The sequence below is a fragment of the Microchirus variegatus genome (genome assembly GCF_963457635.1).
Source record: "Microchirus variegatus genome assembly, chromosome: 7".
In the NCBI taxonomy this organism is placed as follows: Eukaryota; Metazoa; Chordata; class Actinopteri; order Pleuronectiformes; family Soleidae; genus Microchirus; species Microchirus variegatus.
This window is the reverse complement of record NC_139808.1, coordinates 18,181,005-18,196,350: the sequence shown is the minus strand read 5'-3', so window position 1 is coordinate 18,196,350 and position 15,346 is coordinate 18,181,005. Positions and strand designations below refer to the sequence as shown.

The 15,346-nt window shown below is 41.0% G+C and overlaps 1 protein-coding gene across 1 annotated transcript in view; it reads left to right on the top strand.

The window, feature by feature from the left end:
- LOC310929220 (uncharacterized protein) overlaps positions 1-15,346 on the top strand; it is a gene marked incomplete at both ends in the record, with an annotated part of 42,201 nt that overhangs the window by 17,829 nt on the left and 9,026 nt on the right. The window contains 10 exons of the mRNA XM_083891942.1: positions 1,203-1,278; positions 1,726-1,944; positions 2,329-2,416; positions 2,899-3,051; positions 4,906-5,003; positions 5,897-6,072; positions 6,170-6,393; positions 8,799-8,948; positions 11,233-11,319; positions 11,577-12,974. Coding sequence (XP_083748068.1) covers positions 1,203-1,278; positions 1,726-1,944; positions 2,329-2,416; positions 2,899-3,051; positions 4,906-5,003; positions 5,897-6,072; positions 6,170-6,393; positions 8,799-8,948; positions 11,233-11,319; positions 11,577-12,974 — 2,669 coding nt within the window. The remainder of the gene's footprint in view (positions 1-1,202; positions 1,279-1,725; positions 1,945-2,328; positions 2,417-2,898; positions 3,052-4,905; positions 5,004-5,896; positions 6,073-6,169; positions 6,394-8,798; positions 8,949-11,232; positions 11,320-11,576; positions 12,975-15,346) is intronic.

The following is a 15,346-nucleotide window of genomic DNA, read 5'->3' as shown; positions in this document are numbered from 1 at the left end:
ACACATACATACACACACATCAAGGGCGGCTACTAGTTGGTCTATAGCATTGGTTCTCAAAGTGCAGCCCGGGGGCCAATGGCGCCCCGCAGAAACATTTCTGGCGGCCCGCGATGAATTACAGTTGATAGTTTTAATCCAGGAGGTACTAAGCTTGTTAAATGTTTATTGGACATACAGACCAATAAGTGTAAACAAAAATACTGGGTATTTACCTGGTTTCTATATGGTGAATTTTAGTGTATTATTGGGTTATAAGCTGGTAATAAGCAGGTAGCTACAGCTACCAATTACCAGCTATTTACCCAGTAAATATATGGTAACAGAAATGTGTTACTTGGTATTAACCTGTCATTAGAATGTAAGAACAATGGCCAAAATACTGGATTATTACCCAGTAAATTATAAAGCGTTATTATATTAATGCTTAAATTACATTATATTAACGCTTATATTACTTAACGCTAAACTGTAGAACTGCAATCTGGTCATTAAAATGATTACAAATGGGATTTCTTTCAGTTTTTTCCCTTTTTTTTTCCCTTTGGCGGCCCTCAGTCCAATGTTGGGTTCCTAAATTGGCCCTCAGGTATCAAAACTTTGAGAACACCCTGGTCTATAGCAATGACAACTTACTGAGAATTGCCTTTAACTCTAATACATGGAGTAGGTACCTCTGCAATCCTGTGCACTTTTTTTGATTGACAGGCTGTTTTTACTGTAATCAAACGCAAATCAATTATCAAATCAAAATATTTCCATTTTTTTATTTATTTTTTTTAATAAAATATACCGTCAGCTGTAATATAACATAAGCTTTAGTAATGCAATAAATCACAAACAGGGCTTCAGTGCAGCAATTTAACATGATACAATTATTTAATAATAGTAAAGAAAATAGCATATAATATATCAGCACAATCACAGTGTGATAATATTACATAAAATTATTCTAAAATTAACATTAATTATCCTCATCATGAAAGTGACTATTCATGTAGAAATGTAGTATTTGATTCAGTATCCATAATGTGTGTGTGGTATGTGTAGGGCCTCTAGGTCCCATGAAATGCCCCTGTTGTTGGATAAAGTAATTAAAAATTTGCTGTTTACTGTCCATCACTGACTTAGTATTTCTAATTTGTTTCCTAATGCAAATACGTCACTTGACTCGTCATCTCTCATTGTTGCTCTCTTTTCAGACTCTCCATGGCACTTTGCTTATGCAGTCAAGTTCTACCCTCCAGACCCCTCCCAGCTCACAGAGGATATTACCAGGTATCTCACACACACACACACACACACACACACACACACACACACACACACACACACACACACACACACACACACACACACACACACACACACACACTCACCCACACACACAGAACATTGACAGTTGTAGTTCAACTGGATCCATTGCCGGATGCTCCTCAGGTTTAATGATAACAGAAATTGCCCAAATATGTCAGTTTCACAGACAATTTGCCCTTTTTATTTTTCTAGCGGTAAGTGTTTACTTAAAAGCACAGTAACAATTTTCATTTGCCACGGTGTCAAAAGCAACCCAAATCGCACAAATCCCTCTCTTCTTCGAAAGATTAGACCTTGGAATGCTGCTAACCGCCATAGATTATCTATGCTGAATACGTGTTGGCGCATGCCTTGGCCCATTCTTGTTTGACTGCCAACACCCTCCTCCTCTTTTGTCTCATCTGACAGATACTACCTGTGTCTGCAGCTGAGGGACGACATGCTGTCAGGTCGGCTGCCATGCTCATTCGTCACTCACGCCCTCCTCGGCTCGTACAGCGTTCAGGCCGAGCTGGGCGACTACGACCAGGATGACCACGGCTCGGACTACGTCAGCGATTTCCGCTTTGCCCCCAATCAGACCCGCGAGCTGGAGGAGAGGGTGATGGACCTCCATCGAAATTACAAGTACCAGACATATTGTTGCTTCAATCATATTTTCATCTGTTCACAAATCCTCTGGGTTTATTCCCTGATGAGTTTTCCATTGTGTCCAAACACATCCCTATTGCATATGGCTGATAGATGCCGCCATATTACTGCACAATCTGTCAGTGAGATGTCAACAATTCAAGTTTAGACAGTGTTATATTTTCTTCACCACACTCTTGTCTTTTGGCATAAGACCAAACACAACACTTCAGGGTACGGATGCAATGAATTTAGGACTGAATATACTGTATCATTCCTTTTACCAAGCTAATTCTGCTCCCACTGTGCAGGATTATGGGCTCTTTATTAAAGACAGCCTGTTGATGTTGCTTACATATGTTATGGTTATTCTGCTCACAGGGGGATGACTCCAGCAGAGGCTGAAATGAACTTCTTGGAGAATGCAAAGAAGCTGTCCATGTATGGTGTGGACCTCCACCACGCTAAGGTTAATGATTATTTCCTGACTTCACATTTTCATAAAAATACAGTAGATTTTCAAGTGCTTAGGAGCCGATCCGATATGTAGTAATGGTGTAGATCAAAATTGGACTGAATATTGGCAAACGAAATAAAGAAAATAGACTCGGTATGATCTACAAACCCTAAATACAGTATAACATAAACTAAACATAGTTGACATGCTGTGAAGAGAGATATCATGCAACAAGGACCTGAATATCTGTCACACAGTTGGAAGATTTTGTTTTTGAAATGGCTGGTTAAGTGGCATGCATCAGCACACCTGTTTTACATCTCAGCTGTTTAAAGGAGGTAAATGACTTTACTGGGTTAATATCGGTAATGCTAGATATTCAAGGTTTTGATATCGGTTTACTATAGAACTTGAACAAAGTGGTATCAAGCCATGCCTAGTTTCAGGAACACGTTTGCAGTTTATGAGTAATGTGTGCCCATCTTTTGCTGCAGGATTCTGAAGGGATTGAGATTATGCTGGGTGTTTGTGCCAACGGTCTGCTCATTTACCGAGATAGGCTGAGAATCAACCGCTTTGCCTGGCCAAAGATCCTGAAGATCTCTTATAAGAGGAGCAACTTTTACATCAAGATACGACCTGGAGAGGTGAGGTAGTGTTGGGTAGTGAAATAAATAACCTGTATTTTCTCAGCTTTTGACTCAATATTTATATCTGCAGGCTACAAATCTGCTGTTCAAAACAATATTAGGTGTTGAAATGGCAGTAAAAAATACCCACAGACGTTATGTCACTTCCCAAAAATAGCTTTACAACATGGCTTTATATTGTGAATTGGGTCACAACGGTTTGTCATCTTTAAAAAGTGGGTCAGAGTATAAAAAGTTGGGGAAACACTGATCTTGCTTATCTGGGATTGAAGATTAAAATAGAAAGAAAGAAATAGAAAGCCTGTGGTACCATCTGAGTATGCTATTTCAATGACATGAGTGTTAACTAAAAGTGAGAATATTTTGGTCTCTGTTTTGACTGTTTTTTCAAAAAAATCTTCCTTGTTGTCCATATGGTAAAATAAAGCTATAGTCAGTGCCCTATTAGGTTAGCATACTTATAGTCTAGTTTTTAAATTAGCAGAGGAGTTTCTGTTGCTTAAGTGATGACAATATAGTTTCTTTCTCTACACAAACAAAAACACTAACCGTGTGGTGAGAGGTTTTGTTTGAGATGTTTGGACTGTATGTGCTTAAACACACGTGAACATTTCTCAACTTCTGCTGCACATACAGTAGCACAACAGGAGCAAAGCTACTTGTCACAAGCTAAGCGAACCAAACCATCTCCTTGTATCAGTCATTTAAATCCCATAAAATGCTTATTCTAAGGCTATAAAAATCAAGCAATTTTTTTATTTGGAAGGGATTATACACGTATACTAAAACTTGTTTTTTGTGATAAATTTTTTTATTAAAAACATACACTGTGTATATACTCACATCATACAGTTTTTTTCTTCCTTCTCAGTACAAACAGAAAACAAAAGCATTTGTACATTTGCAAGGAGGTAACAATAATAAGAACCCCTATGTGGGGGTGCGGTACATCCTCTGAACATACAATGTACCAACTGTTTTTGGATGTACCACTGAGGTTATTCCACACTGTGTACTTGTACTAATACTTATGGGTTGTTGATTCAATTTCTGCCGATAAACCCTCCTAAATGTTACACACTGGACCTGTAAGCCATGACATCATATAGTATTTGAATAAACCGACAACAATAGTTAATGCTCCTATTAACTCCTATTCATCCCCAAGGGGAAATTTCAACAATTTCCCCTTGGGGATGAATAAAGTATTTCTATTCTATTCTATGCAGGGGAAAAAAGGATATAAACCCTGTGTCCTTTTCGCTCAGCCTAGCTCCTCTGAACAGTCAGGAGCTATCTGTTTTGGCTTTCCTCATTGCGCTGTGCCGTGCTGCAGCTTATACTCCATGCTGAGCCTCAATGCGACAGGCTGTCTTGGCCAGACAGACCCAGTCAAGTGACAGAGCTGCACAGTGAGCCAGTGATCGCGCCAAATAAAGAGCCCTTTTACCAGAGCTGCTGCAGCTGCGGTCAGAATAGATGGATAAAGAGTGTAAATATAGAGCCATGAAACAGTTTTCCTCCCAACTGATCCCAGTGTCTGACCAGCGAATACTAATACAGCCTTTGTCCGCTTTGTTTGCCCAATCAGCAAAAACCCATGCTGTAATGCTCATAATGTGTTTCCGTTTGTATTGACATACATACTGAATCAGAAGTAGAGCCAAGCAAAGGTTGTATTATTGTCTGGGTTCGGTATCAGTGCAGGTGTGAGGTGGAGTAAAATATCCTGCAATTTTTATGACTGTATTAAGTTCCCCTAAACTTTTAGTGCACTGAAGGTGGCCTTCAGCAAAACAGAGTAAACACACCACACTTCTCTCTGTCTCCCTGTTCTCTCGCCCCCTCCAGTACGAGCAGTTTGAAAGTACAATTGGTTTTAAGCTTCCCCACCACAGAGCTGCCAAGAGGCTGTGGAAGGTCTGCATTGAGCATCACACTTTCTTTCGGTAAGAATCGATCTCCACTCCTGGCCGGAGTCCCTTGTTCCTATGGCTGTCTCGGCTAACATTTCCATGTCAACGGCTTCATCAAGTTCACCCACACTGCAGTAGTTTCTCTGCAGCTCATGTTAGTTCGATGACAAACGCAGCTTTCACCAGTTGTACAAGATAAAGATTTGCACAAAAACAAGGACTAAATACATGACCCTCATTATGTGGATAATATGCAAGAGAGTCTTTTAGAGAGATAGACTTTTAAAGTGTGGATGATTAAGACACTGACACATAGTCAGCACTAAATGTGCTTAGTGCACCCCTGAGAACCAAATGAAGACATCTGTGTTCACATTGTCTTTTTTTGACATGGCTGCCAGCAGGGACACAAGGAAAAACATTTTTTGCAAGAGGCTCAACTATGAAAGTGTATGTCCACTAAAGTCTATGATATTAAGAACATGTTTTCCACTCAATCCCACCATTAGAAATATTTTTCCATGTAGAAAATTAGGTTTGAGTTGTGTGTAAACTACAGCACAAATTCCTCCTATGGGCTTTGGTGAAGGAAGATAATTTCAGCTTCTAGTCAGAAAAAGCTGTCTATTGGTGAGATAAACATATCTATTTGATATCAAAGACTTGAGCATGCATATATTTCATGGGGTGAGCCTTTGGTTAGATGGCTAAAATCATTTTTTCCTTGGGTCCCCATCGGCAGTCATGTTTTCAGAGAGTGTCCACGTCTAGCTGGTACCAGTAACAGGGTGTCACAAACAGTCAGCATTGAACTTATTTCACTTTAAAGGTGTTTAGATTGGAATTAATGATGAACATAGCTTCTCCAGACCACAATATAACAGTATATACAGTATGTGATGAAGAATGTTCACTGTTTTCCACAGGTTGGTATCTCCAGAGCCTCCACCTAAGGGTTTCTTGGTAATGGGTTCAAAGTTCCGATATAGTGGAAGGACACAGGCTCAAACCAGACAGGCCAGTGCACTTATAGACCGGCCTGCTCCACACTTTGAGCGCTCCACCAGTAAGAGGTATCTGCTGTCCAGGAGCTTGGACGGAGGTGAGAGCTTTGAGAAAATCAATTCCTGTTTTTAACAAAATTTCAAACTATGATTTTGCTCACCTCTCCTGATAATTTGTCTCTCGCTTACTTGCAGAGTTTTCGCGGCCAGTCTCTGCCATGTGTGAGAACCATGATGACCTCTCCCACCGCAGTGAACAGCGTTGCCTCCACAGCCCATCTGTGGATGAGCAGGAGACCGAGCTAGAGCCCAGTCTGGAGCAGGATGAGGAGGACAAGGACCAAGACGAGGGTCAGGAATCAGAGCAGGACAAAGACGCAGATGGCAACGTTAGCCCAAGCCGAAAGAAGGAGATCAGGGTAAGAAAGATTTCCTGAGGAACTGTGACTTTTTTTGCATATTTTACAGGTTTATATACAAAGTCAACCTGAAGACTCAGGAAAAACTCAAACTGCGGGAACTGCAGTGTGCAGGTGCTGTGCAAAAGCTTCTTAGACCAACTGAAGCTTATCCAATAGGAGCATAACACTGGGGATGCTCTGGTAGATTTAGCGTTTACTAACTCTTCTACTTTCACTCTTATTCACTCAGGCTTATATGCTTATATAGCACTGCTCATCAATTCTGCTAACTGCTATACAATTTTTAACCCTTTCTCATTCTGCTGCAAGATGCAAACTCCAGCTAAGCCTTCGGTTGCTAACATGCTTTTCCCCTTTTTTATTTTTTTAACTCTTGCTGGCAATAAGGAGGAGGCTGGGTCACCAGTTGACAATAAACAGGAGGTATTTGGTGTCTGGTGATTTGGTCTCTGTCTGTTTGTCTGTCAGTCTCTCTGTCTAGCTGCTCCTCTCTCTTTCTCTCTGCCTGTCCTCCTCGGTCTTGTTTACTGTGGCTGTCAACTCAGTTATCATTAAAAAAAACTATGCTGCATTGCACCACATAAACAAGTGATGCTGTGATGGTTGTATCTGGACTTATTTGTCACATTTAATCATCCCAGCACACATTTGGCTGACAGCGATTGGTGCAGTGGGGACACTGTTGAACTGGAGAATTATTTTTCTAAACATAGACTGTATTTAAAAATAGACATAGTCCTCCAGTGGCAAAATGAGCTCCCTTTTTGAAGCCTTGAGATTTGCAGTTTGACTGACGCCATGTCATAAGCATCACCTGCCACCAGGAACCTGTTGTGCGATACCAACTGTCAATCACACTGGTGTCCACTCATGGGAGCCTAATTTACAAAAGTGTAATTTATCTATTGAAGATGACCTGAAACTGGTGACATTAACGCCATAGGGAAATGTTCATTGACATCATAAATCAAGTGAGAAATAGAAGCTAATTTTCCCATAAATTTCCATTCAAACTTTTCTTATACATGGTCTATGTTTCCAAAGCTTTAAAAATGGTAAACATGATTTGTTCAAAATGACTACAGGGATTTGTTCAGATGATTTCCACAGTTTTCATGGCATGGTGTAAAATTGCAGTCTGTCTGTCTGCCTGTCTGTCTGCCTGCCTCCCTTACTGACAAACCATTTACTGTCCTGTCTCTGCACCTGACCTTGCTCCTGCACTCTCTCACCCTGCACTCGTCACCTGACTCCTCTTGTGCTCGCCCATTACTCCTGACCCCAACTCAGGTTTCTCAGTTGGACCAGGAGGCCACACCTCGGCACAAACAGGAGGTACAGGTGCCTGTCTTTAGCTCTTGTTTATTTCTGTTCCTCTGCACCTCAACTCTTCTGAGGCTTCTCGGGATAAAAAGATTTGCTTGCTTTGGATACACAGACATTTCTGTCTGGCAGACATGAGCACAGGATATTTAAAGGATTGGAAGGTGTCCAGAGAATTACCTCTATGTTGTAGAAAAAAGCACTTCTCCTTCGTTAATTCCTATAAAATATTAGTGCATGTTCTTCATATGCTTCTTTGGCCAGTGGTGGAACAAGTACTCAAAACATTCAGTTACCAAGATAAAAGTATTGTACAAGTACAAGTACAAGTACAAGTAACAAAATATTTGTTAATTCAGTGAAGTATTAATTGAAATATCAAAAAGTAAAGCTTTATTAATGCTTTAATTCAGCTATTGTTTTAATTGAATATTGACTAATGACTAATGCCATTTTTTATCCACTTTAACAACGGTTTAAGGTTTGGCAATGTGATAATATCAACATTATAAAGCATATTATGGTTTATACTGTTTTTTTATTTATCGAAATGTCCGGTGAAATTGAAAGATTAAATAATTATGCTCAGTTTTTTAAGTGCACAATCACCTGATTGTATGAGCCAGGTCAACTCGATGGAGGCTTCCATTTAGTTTTTATAGAAGCCCACAATGGACAAACTAACATCTTTTGAGTTTTGATGCTTATTCTGAAACATGATCAGATATGTTTGATTTAATATGTGAAAGTATAAATTAGTTGGAAATACAAGTAAAATACCTCAAAGTTCTACTTAGGCACTGTATTTTACTTAATTTATGTATTGTAGTAACTTCCCACCACTGATGTTCATCATACAAAAAAACAACAAAACTCATTTTGTGCACATTTTGTGTTTACTTCCGTCTTAAAATCCTTTGTTGTTCTTTAGCAATTCACACAACACCTCCTTGTGTGTATCTGCAGTATTGGTGTCATGGCTGTGCATTTGTCATGATGGTGTGTAACGTCCAAAGTCCTTCTATTGCACCTGCCTTTCTCTTTCCCTCATGTTATTCTCTCTTCTTCTCCTCCTCCAGTTCCTGGACAAGTCTCAGGACGTGTTGTTGAAGCACCAGGCAAGCATCAATGAGCTGAAGAGAGCGCTGAGGGAACCCAACAGTAAGCTGGTGAACCGTGAGAAGCGTCTGTCCGAAACCTCGCCGACCAGCACACCAGAGAAGAAGGCTGTGAGTCGGGGCTTAGTGTGGAGGGCGGGGTTTGGGTGGAGGGGGGTATTGCAGTGTCTTTGGCCTTCAAGGTCCACCTCGGTCGATATCTCAAATCGAGAAACCTCTGATGCTTAACATTCCATGAAATGACACTGACGTCCCCCCAGCTGGATGCTGTTATGTGGAGTTCTTTTCCCCCCCCGTGCTTTACTCAAGGCAATCTTTCTGTATGTTTTGTCACACAAGCTGTTGCAAATCTTATTCAAACTGTGTAAAATTTGTCATTTGTGTTTCCATTCACACAGAAATCTGAAAATCTGTTCTGCGGGCGGGATTGGTTTTACATGGGGAGGCGGAGTAATGTAATTTTACCACAGGACATCTGTAATATTAATGGCCAGTTCATATGGGATAAGAAATCTCTTATTATAATTGTGAGGGGTAAATCGGGGTTAATCACTCCATCTGTTTTACTGGGCCTGGTCGCGAAGCCGCCACTTCGAACAGTTCTGTGCGCTCCTGGTGACCCCCCAGACAAGGCACATGTTCTGTCACCCTACCTAGTAACCCGGGTCACCAAGGGTTTAGAGAACCTGGTGGTCCATGATCCGGCACCGGCTACGCGCAAACTACTTCACCCCAACTTCCCGCACACCGACACTGGATTTATTCACCGTTGTCACCTGCTATTGTCTTGATATCACAAGTGAAAACACACTTGAACTTAATACCTCATTCCATGCTTGAAAATCTGTGGAAAACTACTTGTAAAAGTCGCAGTAATCTTTATGGACATCGTCTGGTAATAACCCATTATTGACATGGCACATTCGGGCACATGGGACAACAATCATTGAGAAGCTCGAGTAATGATTACTGTACCCCACCTCCCCATGTAAAACTGCTCTGTATGAATAGAGCTAAAATAGAAAAAATTAACGACGGGTGGCACAATGGATGCAACACAATAGATGATCTGTTGCATCAGAACTGCATCATTGCAATTGTGATAATTAATCACTATCGAGATTTTTCCAATGCCACTGACGTTCCGACATCATGACGCTATTTGAGAAGTAGGGGACAAAATGATAGTTGCATTTGCATTTGCATCCGCTCCTCTTTGCTTCTCATTTGGTGAAAATATGTTGACCTCTGGACAACTGCATCGCTAAAAATTATCTTGTGGTGTCCTGCACAATGTGAACATGCAGTTATGCAAAATCTTTTGGTTTTTTTCAGCACAATTTTCATTACTACTTCCTGTTTATTAGTGTAGAAGTAGTAGGTGTTTGCCTCTTGCATATAATCATTGTTATTCTCTAATCATACATTTAAGTAATATGTCAGGCTTGGAGAATAATTGTACTGGCATGAGTATAGTAAATGTCAAAAGCACATTAGTATGGTTATTAAATTGTTTGCGATGTTTTCCAGTAAGCAATTTTCCCATGCAAACATAATCCTACCCACAGAGGAACAAACATAAAAACCTGCAGTTTATTTTAAGATGTGTGTATAATGAAGTGCTCTGTCTGTGCCTGTCTCCTGGTGCAGTCGACTCATTCTGACAGGATCTCAGCAGTACTTAAAGACGTGCTGTACTACTTAAGACTGACTGACAAGTAGCACAGAAGGAAGCATCTTGATGAGATTAGTTTCAAGATGTTTTACTTTTTCTGATTTGAACGGTGTGAGATACTTGATAAATTACCTTCTTTTTTTTTTTTCAATTCCTTTATGGCAGCACCAGTGACACAGTTAATCACGAATGCTCTCGACCTTTCATCACATTTTAATAAGTAGGAGGTTGAGGATACAGCACACTCATGAGATCTTCAGACAGAATATTTGGTCTGGGATGATGATGTTATGCCCTCGTTGTGTTAAATAGTGCCCGCATCAGAAAATTAAGTCTGTTGTGTTTTATCCCAGAGAGTCTGTTCTGTTGAGCTCTAGTTGTAGAATTGATTTATTGAATGAGGTATGTCTCTATTAGTATGAGGCTTTTCCCTGTTAAAAATGATTACACAGACCACAGGTCTATTGTTGTTTGTATGTGTTTTGGACAGCTTTATGGCTCTGTACAATTTTGTAAGGCTAGTTCTGGGTCAAAGGCCGGGGGTGGAAACCATGGAACATGAATAACTGTACATTCTTGTTAGCGTCCACTCTTTTCCTGCCTTTCCCATTTTCTCCATGCTGCATGATCTTACTAATTTACTCCCTCATTTCCAGTGTGAGCTCTAACAGCTGTTCTTCCCTCTCTTTTAAACTCTCTCCCCTGCCTCGTGTCGGCCAGTCTGTGGGCCGAGCAGCTGGGAAGGAACCTGTAAACAGCCTGTCTGTTGAGGGTTTCGTCCAGAAGACTGTGGTGACATCACCTGAGGTTGCAAATATCTCACTCTTCCTCTTCCATGATGTATTTCTTTATTTTTTAGCATTTGTGGTTTGGTGAAATTCACTCCCGATACTCATGTGTCTATTTTCTACGGAAAAAAAACTACGGCATATTGTCCAAGTAGTTCCTTAAAGCAAATGCATGCTTATCAAAAGCCACTGTGTATTATTCAAATGATTGTGTAGATGTCATTGTCTGCAGCAGCTTGGCATGTCTAACTGTGTTTAATCTATACCAACATGTAGGGCTCTGAGGAGTGGGTATTGATTGAAAAACAAGAAACTTATCAACCAGACCAAAAGTGGAAGGCAGAAGAAAGAAACAAATCTCTTGCATCTGATTCCTTGTGGGAGAAAAAGGAGCTGGAAAAAGAGATCAATGTTACCATGATGATACATAAAGAGGTGACAGGGAATGACAGAAAAGGAATGAAAAGCCATATTGGTGAAACAAAACCATCCAGTGAGGCAGATGAGTTCTCTGAATCTTGGCCGACCAACAAAGGCCGTTTTGTGATTCAGTTATCTGAGAATGCAGACTCGTTTCAAGACACATCTCAAAGTAAACCATCCCACGCCTCAGACCCTGAGGCGAACAGCACGGCGGCCCTGGGCTCACGCCAGACAAAGGACCATGCAGTGTCTAAACAAAGGAAAAAGAGGAGACCCCAGAGCTTAAACCTAGGAATGCCTGCAGAGCTCATCTACAGGAAAGCAGGCAGTGATTCTTCCGGAGACGAAAATGAAGAGTCAGACTCGGACGTTAGCCCAAAAATAAATTCTCAAACCAGAAATCACTGTGAATCCTCCATGGTGATGAAGGAAGATGACGAGGCATCAGAAAAGAGTAATTTGGTCAGGGTTTCTGAAGACGCTAAACAGGAGGAATTCTCCGTAGAAGAAAGTCGAGAGAACACCGAGCAGGTAAAGAGAAAAAAAGTGAGCGAGGTTGAAGCCACAGATATTACTTTAGGGTCAGTGAACGGACCTGGAAAGATGGAAGCCGATAGTTCATTAATGGGTGTTAAAGGAGAATGTGTGATGAAAATGCGAGGAAAGGGCCTTATTGACAACAAAGAGCTTGCAGAGGTAAAGTTGAGACAGGTCAGGACACACGAGAGGAAGATCAGTAGTTCTGGCGCTGAGGATATTGAAGGTTTCTTGGGAGAGAGAGGTCAGAGGACGTCTCTCCACCGACTGTCAGGCAGCAGCTACCAGTCTGAAATCACCAGGATTGTTCCTTTAAAGCCAGAGAGGTCAAAGAGCATAGCATGTAAGGATGAGAGGGACAGGACAGGACAGGAGGAGCCCTCTCGGGGCCTCAGAAGAGAATACCGCTGGTCGGTCGGTTCTCCGGAAGGATCCTCAGACCACAACTGGACGGATGTCTCCGCCTTCCATTCGGCATTTGCAGCAGATGTGGAGGGCTTTGCTAAAACAGAGCAAGGTGATGATAACTATCAGTCTGGTAGAGGAACTACAGAGAGTCACTCATTCAGCTCAAAGATTTCAGCGCTTCACAAAATGGCTCCCCCAGCGCCACCCGTTAAGACACAGAAGGCCAGGGAGTCCGGGCTAATACTGCGGAACAGTCGCAATGTCGGCAGGGAGCCGAGCCTGGACGCAGCCAAGAAGAGACACTCGGTAACTCTGCTTGGCATCTGCTAATCAGTCATTGGAAGTAAAGCATCGCATGAGCTTCAGACTCGCACGCCATTTTTCTTTTTTCAACGTTTTCAGTGACTTGAAACACTCATCCATCTTACCTGTTCGTGCCTGTGTGAAGAGCAGGTGGAGCAGTACATTTTGCTCTGTCTTGTTGGATATTTCCCCCTTATGGCACCAAATATCTCCCCTCTTATTGGCCTTAGCGTGCACCACGCTGTCTGGCAAATCTGTGCATCTCAACACTGGCTGTAAAAGTTACCAAAAAAAGAAAAGTTAGCAGTTATCGTGTTTCCTGGTATGTCCTCACCTTCTCAAAATCGTGAGCCACAAATGTCCTTCCAGCTCACGTTGATCTCCATCAGTGTGGCAAGGAAAGAGAGGCTCACGTATCACCATCGCTCCGATGAGTTTTGCAAGTCTCCATGTCATTTTCGAACTGGAAATATGAAACAAACGATTCATTGCATGCTAATGTTGCAAATGAAATCACTCATCTGAGGTAGACATTGTGAAATGTACCTCCATCCATTACAGACAGCTATTATCTCCCAAAATTTGAGATAAATGGAGTATGGAATTGGTTTGCACACAAGTGATTGATAAGTCTACATTAAACTGATTTATTGTGAACAACAGAATTCCCCAAATGTCACTTGATTCTTCAGATTGGCGATGATGCATCATAAATTGAATGCATAATTCTCCCAAATCTCACCAGGATAAAAAAGCAAGCGGTGTTGCAAACATGCTGTTTCCTCCAACTGTGAAACCCCCATCAGGCGATGAGCAGCCAGACGCCACAGCTCAGTGCATGACAGTCAGATTTGCTGCTTTCATTTCACCGTTGGTATCATTAGGGGCTTGCATGCATTTGACACTGGAATGAAAAGTAATTTCAAGTGAATTGACGTGACAGCTTTCATCATTCCCAACCTTCTCATCTGAGTCGAGCTCTTGCATATATTGAATTAAGCAGCCACGAGAAGAGGTGTTGCGTGGCTCTCACTGTGCAAATGTGTCTCACGAGCGAGTGACAATCACATTAAGATCTGATTGAACTTGGGGAGTGTGGGAAAATATTAGGTGGCTCCACCAAACATGTGGAACCCCCCCCCCCCACCCCCCGCCCTCGTCCCAGTCATTCTGGCAGGCTCTGACATGCATCTATTTCTCATCTATTACACATTTAAAAACATTATCTATCAACATGTGAATGTGTGCTTGTTGACGTTCAAGGTGCATAACATTGCAACACATTGTCAGTTGTGACTGCTGCTATGCTGAAAACCTGCTCATCATACAGACTGCATGGTTCTATTGTTTCCGTTTCCAGTGTTGGGCAGTAATGCATTACTCATACTGTGTTTAATGAATAACATGACTTTACACATAAACACGGGTTGTGAAATATTATTTATGCTCTCAAAAAATAACTCATCACAACTTTTAATTGTGCGTGTCATTTGCCTCCTACTAATTTGAATCTGATATCTGATTAATATTTATCGTTGTCACAAGTGCAAAGTCACCATTACACAGCCGAAAATAGAGAAAAGACGAACAGTGTACATTTGGACTATTTTCCAGCTGCTTAATATTTTAGCGATATATAAGTATATCTCTACAGCTGGGTGTATACAGTTTAATACCAAAATGTCAATGTACACAATCCTCAGAAGCATCCACACTAATGCTTTTTAATGTTAAGTAGCGTAAAAAAGCAGACTGATAGTATGAGGAATGAGGACGAACATGAACTGACCCTTGATTTGTTCATGTAACACAGCAAAAGCGCAGTGAAAGAACATCTTTGACAGCTAAACGCCAACTTTGAGGCAGCGTGGAGGCATTCATTTGGTGTCGTTTACAAATTGATTTAAGTGCATGTTTTCAGTAATATATGCATGAAATGAAATTGCCATTCCTTTATCAAACAAGTCTCATACTGGTGTATCTTTTCAGAAAGTATTATATTTTAGGGAACTGGCTTAAAAAATATTCAGAAACATGATAGTATGCACCAATTTTATGATTCACGATTGTGAATTGGGTTTGTCATCATGAAAAAAGTTGGTTAAGAAACACTTATTTTCTCATTCATATTTAAACATTATATATTGAATGCGATCAGCAATCAGTTTCTTGTGGATGATTATTTTTGGTGTGACACTCGATAACCCTGACGAGGTGCACGTCGATTCTGAATTCAGAGGAGAAAGAACATTATTTTCAAGTTTGTGGTGTGCAACATAAAGGGATTGAAGAAGTAGTGGAACTTTTTGTTGTTGTTCCGTGATGTGACAAGTAATAATAACCTTTTAAAAAGAGTAATGGAAAGTCATAAATTA